This window comes from Naegleria gruberi (assembly GCF_000004985.1).
Source record: "Naegleria gruberi genomic scaffold NAEGRscaffold_30, whole genome shotgun sequence".
NCBI classification, from domain to species: domain Eukaryota; phylum Heterolobosea; class Eutetramitea; order Acrasida; family Naegleriidae; genus Naegleria; species Naegleria gruberi.
The window spans coordinates 377,372-391,116 of NW_003163297.1; the positions used below are offsets into that span (position 1 = coordinate 377,372).

At 32.0% G+C, this 13,745-nt stretch overlaps 5 protein-coding genes across 5 annotated transcripts; 3 read left to right on the plus strand and 2 right to left on the minus strand.

Moving 5' to 3' along the window:
• Window positions 1-107: 107 nt before the first annotated feature.
• On the minus strand, window positions 108-1,610 carry NAEGRDRAFT_49901 (uncharacterized protein; the record flags this gene model as incomplete). The annotated part of the gene is made up of 1 exon (XM_002676113.1): window positions 108-1,610. The coding sequence occupies one exon, from the start codon at window positions 1,608-1,610 to the stop codon at window positions 108-110; it is 1,503 nt and encodes a 500-aa protein (XP_002676159.1).
• Window positions 1,611-3,046: 1,436 nt separating this feature from the next.
• On the plus strand, window positions 3,047-5,261 carry NAEGRDRAFT_49902 (uncharacterized protein; the record flags this gene model as incomplete). The annotated part of the gene is made up of 2 exons (XM_002676035.1): window positions 3,047-3,207; window positions 4,454-5,261. 2 exons carry the CDS (start codon window positions 3,047-3,049, stop codon window positions 5,259-5,261), a joined length of 969 nt encoding a protein of 322 aa, XP_002676081.1.
• A 155-nt stretch (window positions 5,262-5,416) lies between these two features.
• On the minus strand, window positions 5,417-7,039 carry NAEGRDRAFT_68810 (uncharacterized protein; the record flags this gene model as incomplete). The annotated part of the gene is made up of 1 exon (XM_002676114.1): window positions 5,417-7,039. One exon carries the CDS (start codon window positions 7,037-7,039, stop codon window positions 5,417-5,419), a length of 1,623 nt encoding a protein of 540 aa, XP_002676160.1.
• Window positions 7,040-10,670: 3,631 nt separating this feature from the next.
• On the plus strand, window positions 10,671-10,988 carry NAEGRDRAFT_68811 (uncharacterized protein; the record flags this gene model as incomplete). Its single annotated transcript, XM_002676036.1, has 1 exon — window positions 10,671-10,988. The coding sequence occupies one exon, from the start codon at window positions 10,671-10,673 to the stop codon at window positions 10,986-10,988; it is 318 nt and encodes a 105-aa protein (XP_002676082.1).
• Window positions 10,989-11,191: 203 nt separating this feature from the next.
• Window positions 11,192-13,393, plus strand: NAEGRDRAFT_49904 (uncharacterized protein; the record flags this gene model as incomplete). Its single annotated transcript, XM_002676037.1, has 1 exon — window positions 11,192-13,393. One exon carries the CDS (start codon window positions 11,192-11,194, stop codon window positions 13,391-13,393), a length of 2,202 nt encoding a protein of 733 aa, XP_002676083.1.
• Between the last annotated feature and the right edge of the window lie 352 nt (window positions 13,394-13,745).

A 13,745-nucleotide genomic window follows, 5' to 3' on the forward strand; every position in this document is an offset into this window, starting at 1 on the left:
GAATTGCATTGCTTGAATGATTTGTGTGATATTTTCACAAGATTTAAGGCCTCCACCAAATATGGAAATAATTAATATGTAACAATTTTATTTTTTTATGGAATAATTTACAATTTACTGGCAAATCCTGAGAATGAATTTGTTTCAGATGAATGGAAATTAATTTCATCACGAATGGAATTGGACCAAACCATAGGTTTACCTGTCAAATCTCTGACATCTGTAAATAATAGTTTAGAATAGTTTCTACTGGATGCTTGAGTAATCTTCATCAATGGACTCTTTCTTACTTGTTTAGGATCCAAGAGTTTCAAATCTTGGAAGCTGTAATACAATTTGGCGAAACTCAAGTTTGAGTTTTCATACGAATCTAGAATAAACTTGTTGAAATCGTAATCACCCAATGTAACGAAGATAATATTTGCTACTTGTGCATTGTTCTCCAACTTTGAGTTTTCCAATTTGGAAAAGACAATATTCTTGACATCTGAAACTAGTTTCGAATATTGTGAACGATTCAATGGCATTGGACCTTCATGGCTTTCATCCATCGAATGAGAAACAATGTTGTTCACCATGAAACTTGGAATTCTTTCACCAGTTTCTTTCATTTCTGCATATTTACACTTCCATAATTGGAAAGTAAAGTTTTCTTTCGTATTTACATAACAACCAGCAAATGAATCATGTAAATAAACACAATCTAAATCCTGAATCAAGAATCCATCATTACCATAAACATCTTTCATTGTAGAAACATAATCTTGCACATCATCAATTTCCCTCACATTCGTCTCGTTTTTTTCTTCACCTTCTCTCTTAACATTCATACCAATAAATGTCAATTTCTGATCACCAACGAACATGCCACAATTCCTAGTCATACCAACACTCTTCATATTATCTTCAAAGATGTTACAGTATCCATATCTAGCACCCATCCTTTTTTGGATAAGTACTGCCAAATACATCATTAAATATTTGGAATCAAAGTTTGCTCTCATCCTCGTATTAACCCATCCACTGCCATTAACTCCTACTTTCATTTGTTTTCCATTGATGAAGGCATCTTTGATGGAGAAGGCATAAATGCTTGCTGGAATGGCTTGGAATAGGTCAACTGAAGAAAGTGGAGAATTGAGTGGTGTTGCATCTTGTGGAAGTTCTTTAATGTAGACGATGAAGTGATGGGCTGAATGTTTGAATTGAGAGTATTGAGACCATCTTTCGTATAGATTCTCATGGACCTTTAGCATGGAAACAAGTTTCTTATCGTTGAGATAGTAAAAGTATTCGTCGAAACATTCCTTTTGTTTGTCGATGGCAGCTAATTCTTGTTGGAACCATGATTGGAGAGGGGAGTTGTTTTGATTCGTCTTGTTTCCAATATCTTTCATTGTCTTGATTGATGCGCTGTGGTAAATCTTGGCCAACATGGGATTTTGTGGATGTAAGAGAAAGACCAAATAGAAAGGTTTCTCGCTCACTGTATTCTTCGAATCTAAACTTGGCGAAACTACTTTAAAATCTTTAGTGTAGAATAAGTATTGATGAGTGAGCAACATGTCCACATGTTGTTCTGTAATAACATTCTGATAAGCTGCCTCCATTTTCTTTTTTTTGTGTTACCAATAATTATTCGAAACAGAGAAACTGTATTAAGGTGGATTGCACTGGATTGTTCTAGTTGATTGGGTGGTGCCAATGATTATCTCTGATTTCCTTTTTTATCATGTTTAAAAACAATCTTATAGATAAAAACGAAAAGATTCTATTGATTGAAGAAAAATTTTTACAAGCTGGAAGATCTAGTAATCAAAGATCAGCAGATCTATTGGTTGACCAAAAGATTGACGTGTGCTATTCATTTTAAATAGTGTATTGTTTGTGAGACGGTGTTACACTTTCAAAATCTCGCGAATTAATTGTATTGGCTATTGGATGTTGTAAATTCAATGTCCAATTACAAAAAGTGGACGGTTGAACATTCATTTGATGATGATTAGAAATTTTTAACATTTGTGTGGTTTTTGTCTGTCGTTCATTCTACTTGATCCTTAATGCCGCAGTTGCTCTTGTCAATGTGGAGAGTTTCTGCAGGACTTGTCTGCGTTACTAATCTGGATCATGAGTTCTTTGAAAAATTAGTTTGCTCTTCTGTGCATATAGTTAGTTTGTATGTCAGACAACTCTTTCATAGGAATCTTTATGTTGGGGAAATTTGTTCTTCTATTGATCATGGCATGAGATGATCATCAAGATTACATGAAATGTAAAGGATTTGATCAAGGATATATTAGAAATGAAGTCTTTAAGATATAAAAGAAGAAACTGGTCTTTTTGGAATTAATTAAATAATTATTTACAAAATTCTCAATTAATTTTGCATTTCTAATTTTCAAACAAAGCTGTAAAGGTGGATTTGACTCAAATATTTCAGAATTTCACAAACAAGAACCTAAAATAATTGAAATGCTATAGTACTAATTGTCATGATAATTTCCTATTATGTATTCTGTTGCCGTAGGATTGACCTATTCGAATTCTTTCGGCTAACACTAAAAAGGGATATCCGTGTCTTGTTAGCGACCTCACAAATCAAATTTATTATTTAAACACAAAACTTAAAAACAACAACATCAACATGGTTACCCAACTCGTTTTTACTTTTCTCTTCTTTTTCTTGTGTTTGGTTTCTTCTTCCTTCTCCTTTCCAACAAAAATTATTCACTTTACAGAAATTAGTACAACAACACAAAATGTAGAAATTTACGGAGCATTCAACTACTTTTCGATATTTACATGGAAAGGGCTGGGAATTAAATCACTTTCACAATTAAACATTTCGTCCAATGCACAACTTTCCGAAATATTTTCAAAATATCAAAGTTATGCATTACAACGAATAACAACAAACCAGCATGACAACCAGCAGCAGCAGAATAGTAAATTCACAATTGTTTGCTCTCACTTGTATCCATGTCGTAGAATTTGGAAAATTCTCGACTTGAATAGTAATTATTTCGAATTACTAATAATACCCAACATGTATCCTGATTGTGTCCGTGGATCAGTATTGGAATTGGGTGATGGATTTTTGGCAACTTCAATGGATTTTGCTCGACTTGTTAGAGTGAATCAAGTTGCAACGAGGAAGGGTTTATTTAGAGAACATTATGATAATAGTATGATACAAATAGATACAAGGTATGATCCTTATGATTTCTATTCGATTCCACTTGTGCCCACACAATTACTTCTGTCTGTGCATGCAGCAGCAGCCATCATCAGCAACAAGTGTTGACATGTCAACAATATCTGAGAATGAAATCAGATCATTCTCAGATATTGTTGAGGATCATCTTCATTTCATTAACGATCAGGGATTGAGTTGTAAAAGTAGTCAAATTCATGATTCGTATGTTTGGGATAAATTACATGGTCTAGTAGATGTAGGATCGAGTCATTTGACCTTCCTCAACAATCTCACAACATCTATAGTGGGATTTCCTGTCAATATTACATATAATAGAGATCCATTAGTAGAATATAGAACATTTATAATTGAGGGAGGAGGAAGAAATGTCTTTAGACTAAGTACTCCAGATTATGTCAACACATTGTTATGGAATTCTACATGTCACTTTTGTTCATCCACTGAATGTTTGGCAGAATCTATGGCAAGTAACGATTATTTCATTTTCGTATATTCTGTACCTAGTATTATATATTATTTGAGTTTTTTTGGATTGGGAATGTTCAGAAAACCATCAATGAGAAATAGATTATTAATTCCTTATATATTACCAATATGTATAATTGTCTTTGAAGTTTGCTGGTCGGCATTCATTGTGAATACTTGTAAATCAGTATTCTCAATTGTTTCCTTGTTAATTCTTGGATTTTTTACAATTCTAAATGGAATTGTTGTTCTTCGAATTAAGGGAGCACAAATATTGTATCATAGAATGATTGGGAGGGAAAATAGTTCCAAATTAATCAAATTACTAGTTTCGGAAAGGCTGGGATGGATATTATGTATTATCATTCCAAGTATTTTCATGTTGATTTATGGAATACCTCCATTGTTTGTTTCCATCTTTGATTTCCACAAGATTTTATACATTAATAATTTGATATTTGTTGCCTTTGCATGTATTGGATCAATTACTGCCTTGTTGTATAACACTATTGATTTACTATTTAATTGGAATCATCTCCGAGAAAAAGGTTTGTTAATTATATTATAATAATATTTAAATTAATAATTACTATAATTATTATTATTATTATTATTATTGTAAATTAATTTAGGAATATTTTACTATTTGTTTTTCCAAGATCCTCTCTATCTTCGATTAGATACTCTATCAATATCCTTAACAATTGTTCCCCTAGCCATCTATATCGGAATTAATGTCATCTACTCACTTTCCTACCAATCTGTTGCTAGTAATATTATACGATTAATTATCTCAACATGGCTCTTACTATCATGTGGCGGCTTTGCAATGATTGTTGAGATGGTTTACATGTTATTAAACTCGAGGAAAGTATCATCCCCGAATAGAGATTCAAAAACTGATGATATCAAATATCTACTATTGAAGAATGAAAAGTTTACCTCTCTTTTCAAAGAGTATTGTGAAGGAGAATTAAGCGTTGAAAATTACTTCTTCTATCAGGAATTGATCAATATTCAGAATGCAAATTGTGTTTCCAAAGAACAATTACAAAAGTTGGAATCCAAATTCATCAACACTTATGCAGTATTCCGTGTAAATATTTCAAATAATTGTAGGAAGGAATTCTACAAGACTTTAAAAGAGGTTAAGCAATCTACAACCTCTAGTTTTGTTCTTGATCGTTATCTTGAAGAGAAACCAAAAAGTGATCAAGACAGGAAACGAGAATTTAAAAGCTTAATTGTACATCAATCCCAAGATAACCTAATGGAGCATGTTGACATTTCAGAGAATGTTGTAAATACTCCACTCTCATCACCACCAATAAGGAGTCACAGCAGTAGCAATGCTTCTTATCTGAAGGATAGTTTGAGTATTAAAGTTTGTGGCACGATTGAAAATTTACTGCTCGGCATTCAATTGAATATTCAAGAGACTTTCACCCGATTCCAAAATACTAGAGAATACAGACAATGTCTTGCTGAGAGCAGTGAATTATCAGCAGTGGCCTCTACATCAACTACGCCCAACTCCAACAACAGGAAGAACCTTGCAGTAAGATTTGATGATGAATAAAATCATCGTGATGAGGTTTTTTTAAGGAATTTTTTGTTAAGGTTTTTTTGAAGTTGCAACAACACTGTGTAAAGTTTTGATGGCCATTATTACGACCTAAAAGACTTCATAAGGAACCAAGAGTGGAACATTTTTGTACTGTATCAATGATTTATTTAAAAATCGTATTTCTTCTTTTTGAGTTTATCAACCTTAATCTTATCAATCTTCATTTCACGTTGGAAAGCAAGAGATTGTTTGAATCTGTGGTGAGTATCCATCATTACCAAACAAGTTTCCTTTTCCAAAATATTGAACATATCTTCTGGTAGTGTTTCAATTTGCTTATCGTTGTAACTGTCAAGCTTATCCTTGACAGCATCAGTAAGAACATGAGAAATATTGACAGCCATATCACCAGTAACTTCCAAAAATTCAGTAAATATCTCAAAAGCAACTTCATACTTTTTGGCTTCAACTTCAGCATATTCTTTTTCAAGTGGGGAAAGCTTCTTTTTTCCAGAGTGGGCTGAATCACCTGAAACACCTGAAATTTCACTAGAAACATCACTTTGTACATTGCTTTCTCCGAATAATCTCATTTGCAAGTCAATGGAACGTTCGCACAATGATCTATAATAATGAATCTTTTCCAAGAGTAAAAAGTTTTCAGTTGACTTTTCCTTTTCACAATGTATCTTAAATAATGTTCTCAATCCATCATCCTCCATAGTGTCCATCAACATGACAGCATTGGCACGACGAATCTTCTCCAAATATAATGAGTCACGGTTAATGGCATAAGTAAAGACAAATACAATGATTGGCAAAATGACGAATAGTGAAACGGCAATGACAATCAATTGAACCAAAGTAATGGCCAGAACATTCTTGTCTTTGGTACTTTCTTTCTCTTGTACAAAGGTGACCAATTTATCGAGACCTTCTTGGAAAGTTGTCTTGATTGTATTGTATGATGTTGAACTCAGTCTTGTTTTGGCATCTTCTGGTTGTGTTCTGATAATTAGTAATATCTGAGAATTTGCTCCATCCCAATTATTTGAAGCCTCAACAGTTGTAGAGTTAAACATGGTCTGAATGGAAGCATCATCCACGTTCTTTAAAATTGTTTGTAAGGTTTTTTTCAGTGTTTGAGTAGAGTTTTTATACTCTTCCTGAACTAGTAATCTCTGATCTTCTGATGAGTAACCAGTATAAGTATACTTTAAAACTAGAGCATTGGAGCTTTCAAAGATGGAAGTAACTTTACCAACAGCAATTAAAATATCGGTTGACTTGGTTGTGGTAGCAACGAATGCAGCAACAGCTACGCCAGCCAATACTAACAAACCAATAACTGTCACCATCATACCTAGTAAACAAGCCAATTTCATTGAAGTTAGCTCAACAACACCACAACATGTTCGCAAAGTAATTTTACTCTGACTGAAAGAACTTCCAGACCTTCCACTTTCGCTATGATTCACAAAACCAACTTGAGATTGAGCAGCTGTTGTTTGTTTTGCTGTTGTAGTTGGTGATGCAATAGTGACCTTCTTTGAGTTATTTGTTGATGGAAGTGCTGTTATATTCATTGTGTTATTTGGTTTGTTGTTGTCGAGTGGAGTTGTTGATTGTGGAAATGATGGTGAAGAGGACGTTGTTGGATTATTTGCTATTGTTGTTGTTGTATTGTTATTATTGTTGGAGAGATAGGAAGTGGCATTATTGGCTTCGTTTGAGGCAGGAGCTAGTGAAGGTGAGCCTGTTGTGGAGGCTGTTGATGGTGGTGTATTCATTTCTTATTATTCTTATTGAAATTGCTACCTAAAGTTTATGTTGTTATTCGAATGTGGTGTGATTTGATTGTTTTTGAAAACTTCATAACATGAATTGATTGCAAGGAGATAAATCAATTTAAGGAAATAGATTTATGAATCATGCATTCAATATCAATACTTCTTCATAACAACTTACCAAATACTCTTTGCAATTCTTCTTCTTCTCCAAGTAGTTTACCGTGAATGTTGTTGTTTGAGAATGCAAAAATTTACGGAATGATTTTGGAGGTAATCTTTGAGTTGTTTTTTTGTGTGATGTTGAAATGGTGTTGTCTTGCAAGGTCGGGTTTTTTGCTTTAATATTCTTGCTGATCGCGCTTTACTGAATCGCCTTCCTTCTTGGTGAAATGATTGCTGGACATATTGTGAAAGGAGGTATTTATATGGAAATTCATGCGAAAGTAAGCAAAGCCAAAGGTGGAAGTGTTTAAGGATAGATAATTAGTGTTGTTTTTAATTTTATTTGAATATTTTGAAGATATTAGATGATGAAGAAAGTGGATGAAACTATTGATTTCAGCAAAGAAAATGTAATACAACATTAGGACGGTTATTAGAAAAGACAATTTAGAAAGAAGAGACAAAGCGGATAGATTCCGATTTTAGGCAACCAATTAAATTATGGAAGCAGACGAAAATAAATGGAATTGTTGCATCTGCCTTATCAACTTTATCCTTCCAAGAGAAATAAAATAAATTTAGAAAGTTGAAATGCAACGTTCTGTGAACAGTTCCACCTTTTGGCTTTCTGTCAAATAGTGTAATGTTACTGTAAATCATGTTAAATTGAAAATTCATTTACAACATACTACAGTGAAATGGGTATTTAATTATTAGGTTTGAGTTCACTTAATTTGTTTGTCGATTTGTCTTGATGTCAGTTAAGAATTTGGAAATGTCAATAGTTCGCTGTTTGTTGCCTTGTTTGTAAAATCCATTTTCTTAAATGAGTAAAATACCCTAGTAAGAGTAGTGAAGAGCTATTTGTGATTCAATCATCAAAGTACGGTATTTTCATTACCATCTTCCTTTTATCTAATCACGAATCAAACAACTTGCTCAAATCCACATAAAAGTAAAATAATAAATTTATAATAATAAATAATAATCAAGGGGGGACATAGTTATTTTTAGACAAGCTACTTGCACGGTAAAGTTTTGAAGCAACCATAGGGAGAAAGGCTTTGCTTTCTTTCTTGATATATACAATAAATGGTGAAATGAAGATTTCAGAATAGACAGTCAACTCAATGGTATATCTAAAACTTTTTTCTGTTTTTTTGGTATTATTGTAGTTATTGTGTAATATTAGTGTAAAGTTCCCATAACATTTAAAGTACCATACCATTGATATTTTCTCGCCACCATTTGAGAGATAGGTGAATAGTATCTATATAATTATACTCTAAAGAGCCGAGTCGTCAGAATCAGTATTGATCTTGGTGTATCCCACAGGAGGTAAGTAGTAGGAAATACTTCGTCAAAAAATGACTAGCGAAATTTTGTTGTAAAGAGATGAGTATTATGTCTATATATAAACAACCTCAGCCAATAAAAATTCATGGATTCGTTATAATAGATATATATTATCAGTGGTAAAATATTTGTCTGTCAATATGACTTATTAGAGTAATGTAAACTTGATGAAAGTTGTTCGTCATTTTATCATTATTTTATAATAAGGAAAAAAATTAGTTGGTAAACTATACTTATTTTTGGAGTAAATAATTGATTTCAATCAACTATTATTTCTATAACCGTTTCTGCTAATGTCTATAAACGACTGGAAAAATATGAGAACAAACAAGCATAAATTTATTTATTAAATTAGCACAGGATAATAGAATAGTGAAAATCCAGTTGTTTATTCAATTTTGATGGAAACTGATTTTCTTTTCAAAAAATTGTCATCTTATGCATTCATTGAAGCTCAAAAATAAATTTTTTTATTTATTTTAATTGAAAATAATGAGTTTCTTGTACCATAATATTTTTTAAAAAATGTATGACTTCAACAAATTCTTCACTATGTCCCCCCTTGATAATAATAATGTGGTGTAAAATCTTAGAATATTCGTAAAAAAATTATGCAAATAGCCCTTTTCAGCTCTTCTGATTTTCGGAGTGGTTTTGCAGTGGGAAAGCACCAAACTTTCCCATCATCTCAACATCATCTAAATAGTAGTAATAGTAGTAATTTTTATTGGTGGATTATGTATCATCATGAAGTTGGAATTTATTTTTCATGATGGAAAATCTCAAGTTGGTGTTCCATCATCCGATCATTCCACCAACCATCATCATTATTGTTTTCCATCAATATTAATAATAGTATTTGTGGAAATTAATTTTTAGTATTGTAATTTTGGTGAAATGTCAAAATTTTCACTAAATTCATCATCACTGCTTGATCTACTGGACAAGTTGGAAAACTGTCAATGTAGCATTGTTCGGAATGGTCAATAGTAGGTAGGAGAACTTTCTCTGATCAATTTTGGTCAAGTTATGATAGGGATAGGTACATGTGAATTTTGAAAAAGTACATGGACCATAACTCAACATGTACTTCACCAACTTGAATCATGTCTTTTAGTACTACTATTTAAATAGATAATAAACATCATATTTATTATCAGATTTTCATCATGTTGTCAATTTACCAAGTTCCGATTTTTGATGCTACCAGAGTTGATTCATAGCCCAATTACAAATCAAACAACAATAAAACAACAATTCATAATGTTTATTATGTTATTAAATGTATAATTTCAAGTCTTGTAGCATAATTTGTGAAAATCATTGATATCTGATATTTTCATGTTTTTATTGTTTTTCTCATGATGTGGAAATTGACTTCTCACTGAAACATCACGAATAGCATGTCATTCATCCATTCTCTACCAGATAATTATCTTTTACTGTAATTTTCACTATTGGATATTACTTTTAATATTTGTGATACTTTACTATTTTATTCAATGAATAAGGGATGAGAAACATTCATTAGAAGAAGAAAGATTCCCAGTAATATATTCTCTCTCTGTACAATTTATTATTTCAATATCTGTCAAATTAATTGAGATAGAAGGTATTTCATCAGCTCATATCAAAACAGCTGGAGTTGAACTACCTTGAAAAAGAAGCCTGGAAATTCCAGGAAAGAATTTGGAACAAAAATCTTTCCTAGAAAATCCAGAGAAAAATCTTTCCGGCTACACTCACCACAAGTTTGCTCATCACATGGTTCTTGTGTTGCTCCCAATAATTGCTCTTGCCTTAATGGATATTATGGAAGTGAGTGTGAACATTATAATTGTTATGGTATTTATTATAATTCATCACAAGTGTGCTCATCTCGTGGTGTTTGTGTTTCTCCTGAGAAATGTAAATGTTCAGATGGATATTATGGTAATAATTGTGAACAGTTCAATTGTTCTGGCGTTCATTTCAATTCATCACAAGTTTGTTCTTCACATGGCACATGTATTCTTCCAGAAAAGTGTATTTGTTCTAGCGCTGGCTGGAACTAATTGTGAGATCTATAATTGTTCTGGAATTGTAAACACCTCACCAGAAGTTTGCTCTTCACATGGTATTTGTGCATCTCCTTTTTAATTGTAAATGTTCCAATGGATATTATGGAACCATTTGTGACTTGTTTGATTGTTTCGGTGTTGAACATTCGAATAGCAGTATTGTCTGTTCAGGAAATGGTATATGCCAAACTCCAGATTTTTGTAAATGCAACAATGATCGCCATGGAATCCAATGTGAGGCTGTAGGAAAATGTGTCACTGTTAATAATTCAACATTGTGTGCTAAATCCTCAACTCACTCCTTCGATATTCATGTAATTTTCATGGTTGTCTTGTTGGTAGCATTGTTTTTAACTCATAACAGTTTGTAAATCAAATAAATGGTCTTATTATTCTGTGAAAGTAAAAGATGATGACGTGCCTCGAAACAAGTTGAATACTGTGTATGCATACTGTGATAATAGATTAATTTGGTGAGGAGACTGTTTTAATCTACGGATTACCTTTCTTGTACAGATATTCTTTATATTTTAAAATTTATTATCTTCACCTTTCAGATGGCAATTAAAAAAAAATGTCTTCACTTGCTACCAGGGCACAACTGTATAATCCTGTTGGTATTTTTGTTTCATCAAATAATGAAGTTTATATTGCTGATTATAGTAATCATAGAATTAGAAAAATATTAAAAAATGGAAATATTGCAACAATCGCTGGAAAGGGAACTTGTGGCTTCAGTGGTGATAATGGTCCTGCAACAAATGCACAAATTTATTATCCTTCTAGTGTTTTTGTTTCATCAAATAATGAGGTTTATATTGCTGATCAAAGTAATCACAGAATTAGAAAAATATTAGAAAATGGAAATATTGTAACAATTGCAGGGAATGGAATTGGTGGCTTCAGCGGTGATAATGGTCCTGCAACAAATGCACAAATTTATTATCCTTATAGTGTTTTTGTTTCATCAAACAATGTAGTTTATATTGTTGATTATGGTAATAATAGAGTTAGAAAAATACTAGGGAATGGAAATATTGTAACAATTGCAGGAAATGGAACTTCTGGATTCAGTGGTGACAATGGTCCTGCAACAAATGCACAACTAAATAATCCTGTTGGTGTTTTTGTTTCATCAAATAATGAAGTTTATATTGCTGATCAAAGTAATCACAGAATTAGAAAAATATTAGAAAATGGAAATATTGTAACAATTGCAGGGAATGGAACTGGTGGATTCGGTGGTGACAATGGTCCTGCAACAAATGCACAACTATATATCCCTTATAGTGTGTTTGTTTCAAACAATGAAGTTTATATTGTGGATTATGGTAATAATAGAATTAGAAAAATATTAGGGAATGGAAATATTGTAACAATTGCAGGGAATGGAACTTCTGGATTCAGTGGTGATAATGGTCCTGCAACAAATGCACAACTGAATAGGCCTTCTAGTGTGTTTGTTTCAAACAATGAAGTTTATATTGCTGATCTTAATAACCATAAAATTAGAAAAATATTAGAAAATGGAAATATTATAACAATTGCAGGAAATGGAACTAAGGGATTCAGTGGTGATTCACCATTTGATATTAGAATGTATCCTCATATTGGAAATAACTTATTTACTGGAAGTAGTATCTTGTATTCTAAAATACAAGTTCATAATTTGTGCAAACATTCAAGAGATCAATTATTTGGATTGCAAATTTATGGATTCATTCCATTCATTGAGAAAATTTCACCACAGTTTAGTAATATTTTGAAGAATGAAAAAATACTTTGTTTGATGAGTTCATCACAACAAGAAATTATTCAAAAATTAATTGACTCTTTGATATATGATAAAGATAAGGTAATGTTTAGCAAAGAAGAAACGTTGGATGTTTTATTCATTTTGGGTTTATTCAAGAATGGTGAATTTATTGATTTGAAAAGATCATTGACAAGTGGGTTTGTGAACTCACTCACATTAGAAAATCTTCTTTTGAAATGGGAAACAATTGAGATTTTACTGAAAATTTGCAAGGAAGAATTCAATGTTCAAAATTACATTCTTGATCATTTGAATAACTATTGTATTGAATATGCTGTTGTTCAAATGAAAACCAAAGAAGGAAACGCCTTATTATCTACCCTTCCAATAATTATGAGAAATGGTGCTACCATATTTCCAAAATTGATCATTACTCAACCAACTGCAATTAATATTGAGGAAACAATTGAGATTAAACCACAAACAATTGAATCATTATATAATGACATGAAAACAAGTGATGTGAAAATCAAAATGGGACAAAACAAATACCTATATTGTCACAAAACTGTATTGAGTTTTTCAAGTACATTCTTTAATGCACTTTTTGACAGCGGATCTTGTTTCAGTGATTTAAGTGATGACGGAGTATTCACACTAAACGAACCAGAAGATTTGGAATTATTGGAAATTGTGATTAAATATTGTTATGGAATTTCAATTGACAAAATTGATCCTGTTAAAAGTATGGGATTACTTGATATGGCAATGAAACATGAAATTCCATATCTGGTTGATTATTGCAAGAATAGCTTTAATCTATCTATTGATAATTACTTTAATATGCTTGAAGTATGTGAAAATTATTTTGATTTACAACTATTTGAGCCATGTTTCAGAGAATTTGTCAAATTTAGCATTGCCAACAGAAAACAACTTTTCAGTGATCGCGATAGAATTTCCAAATTACCTGAAAAAGTGTTGCAAGAAATGGTCTTTTCGTTTTCTCAGGACTTTTGAGAGATTTCTGATTGATATCATTATGATCTATTAGTTTCGCTACGTAGTGGTGTAACTAGCAACCTGTTGATTTGCATGAATCTGAAAAATGCAGCACTATCAAGTGTTGTGTGTCATAATTATCGCACGATTAGCTGTGCCAATTTTATTCCTTTCCATAAAAGTCGCACCGAGTGTCATTCCAAATTTATACCAATAAACAAAGTTTAGACATGTTATCATCTGCTACTTTCACCACGTATTCTTTTCACGGTTGGCATAAATGCCATCACACAACTCGAATAAACTTTGTATTTTATGTTTTAATTGCTGAAAATAATCATAGGAAATCTACTTTCAAGTTTGAAACCAT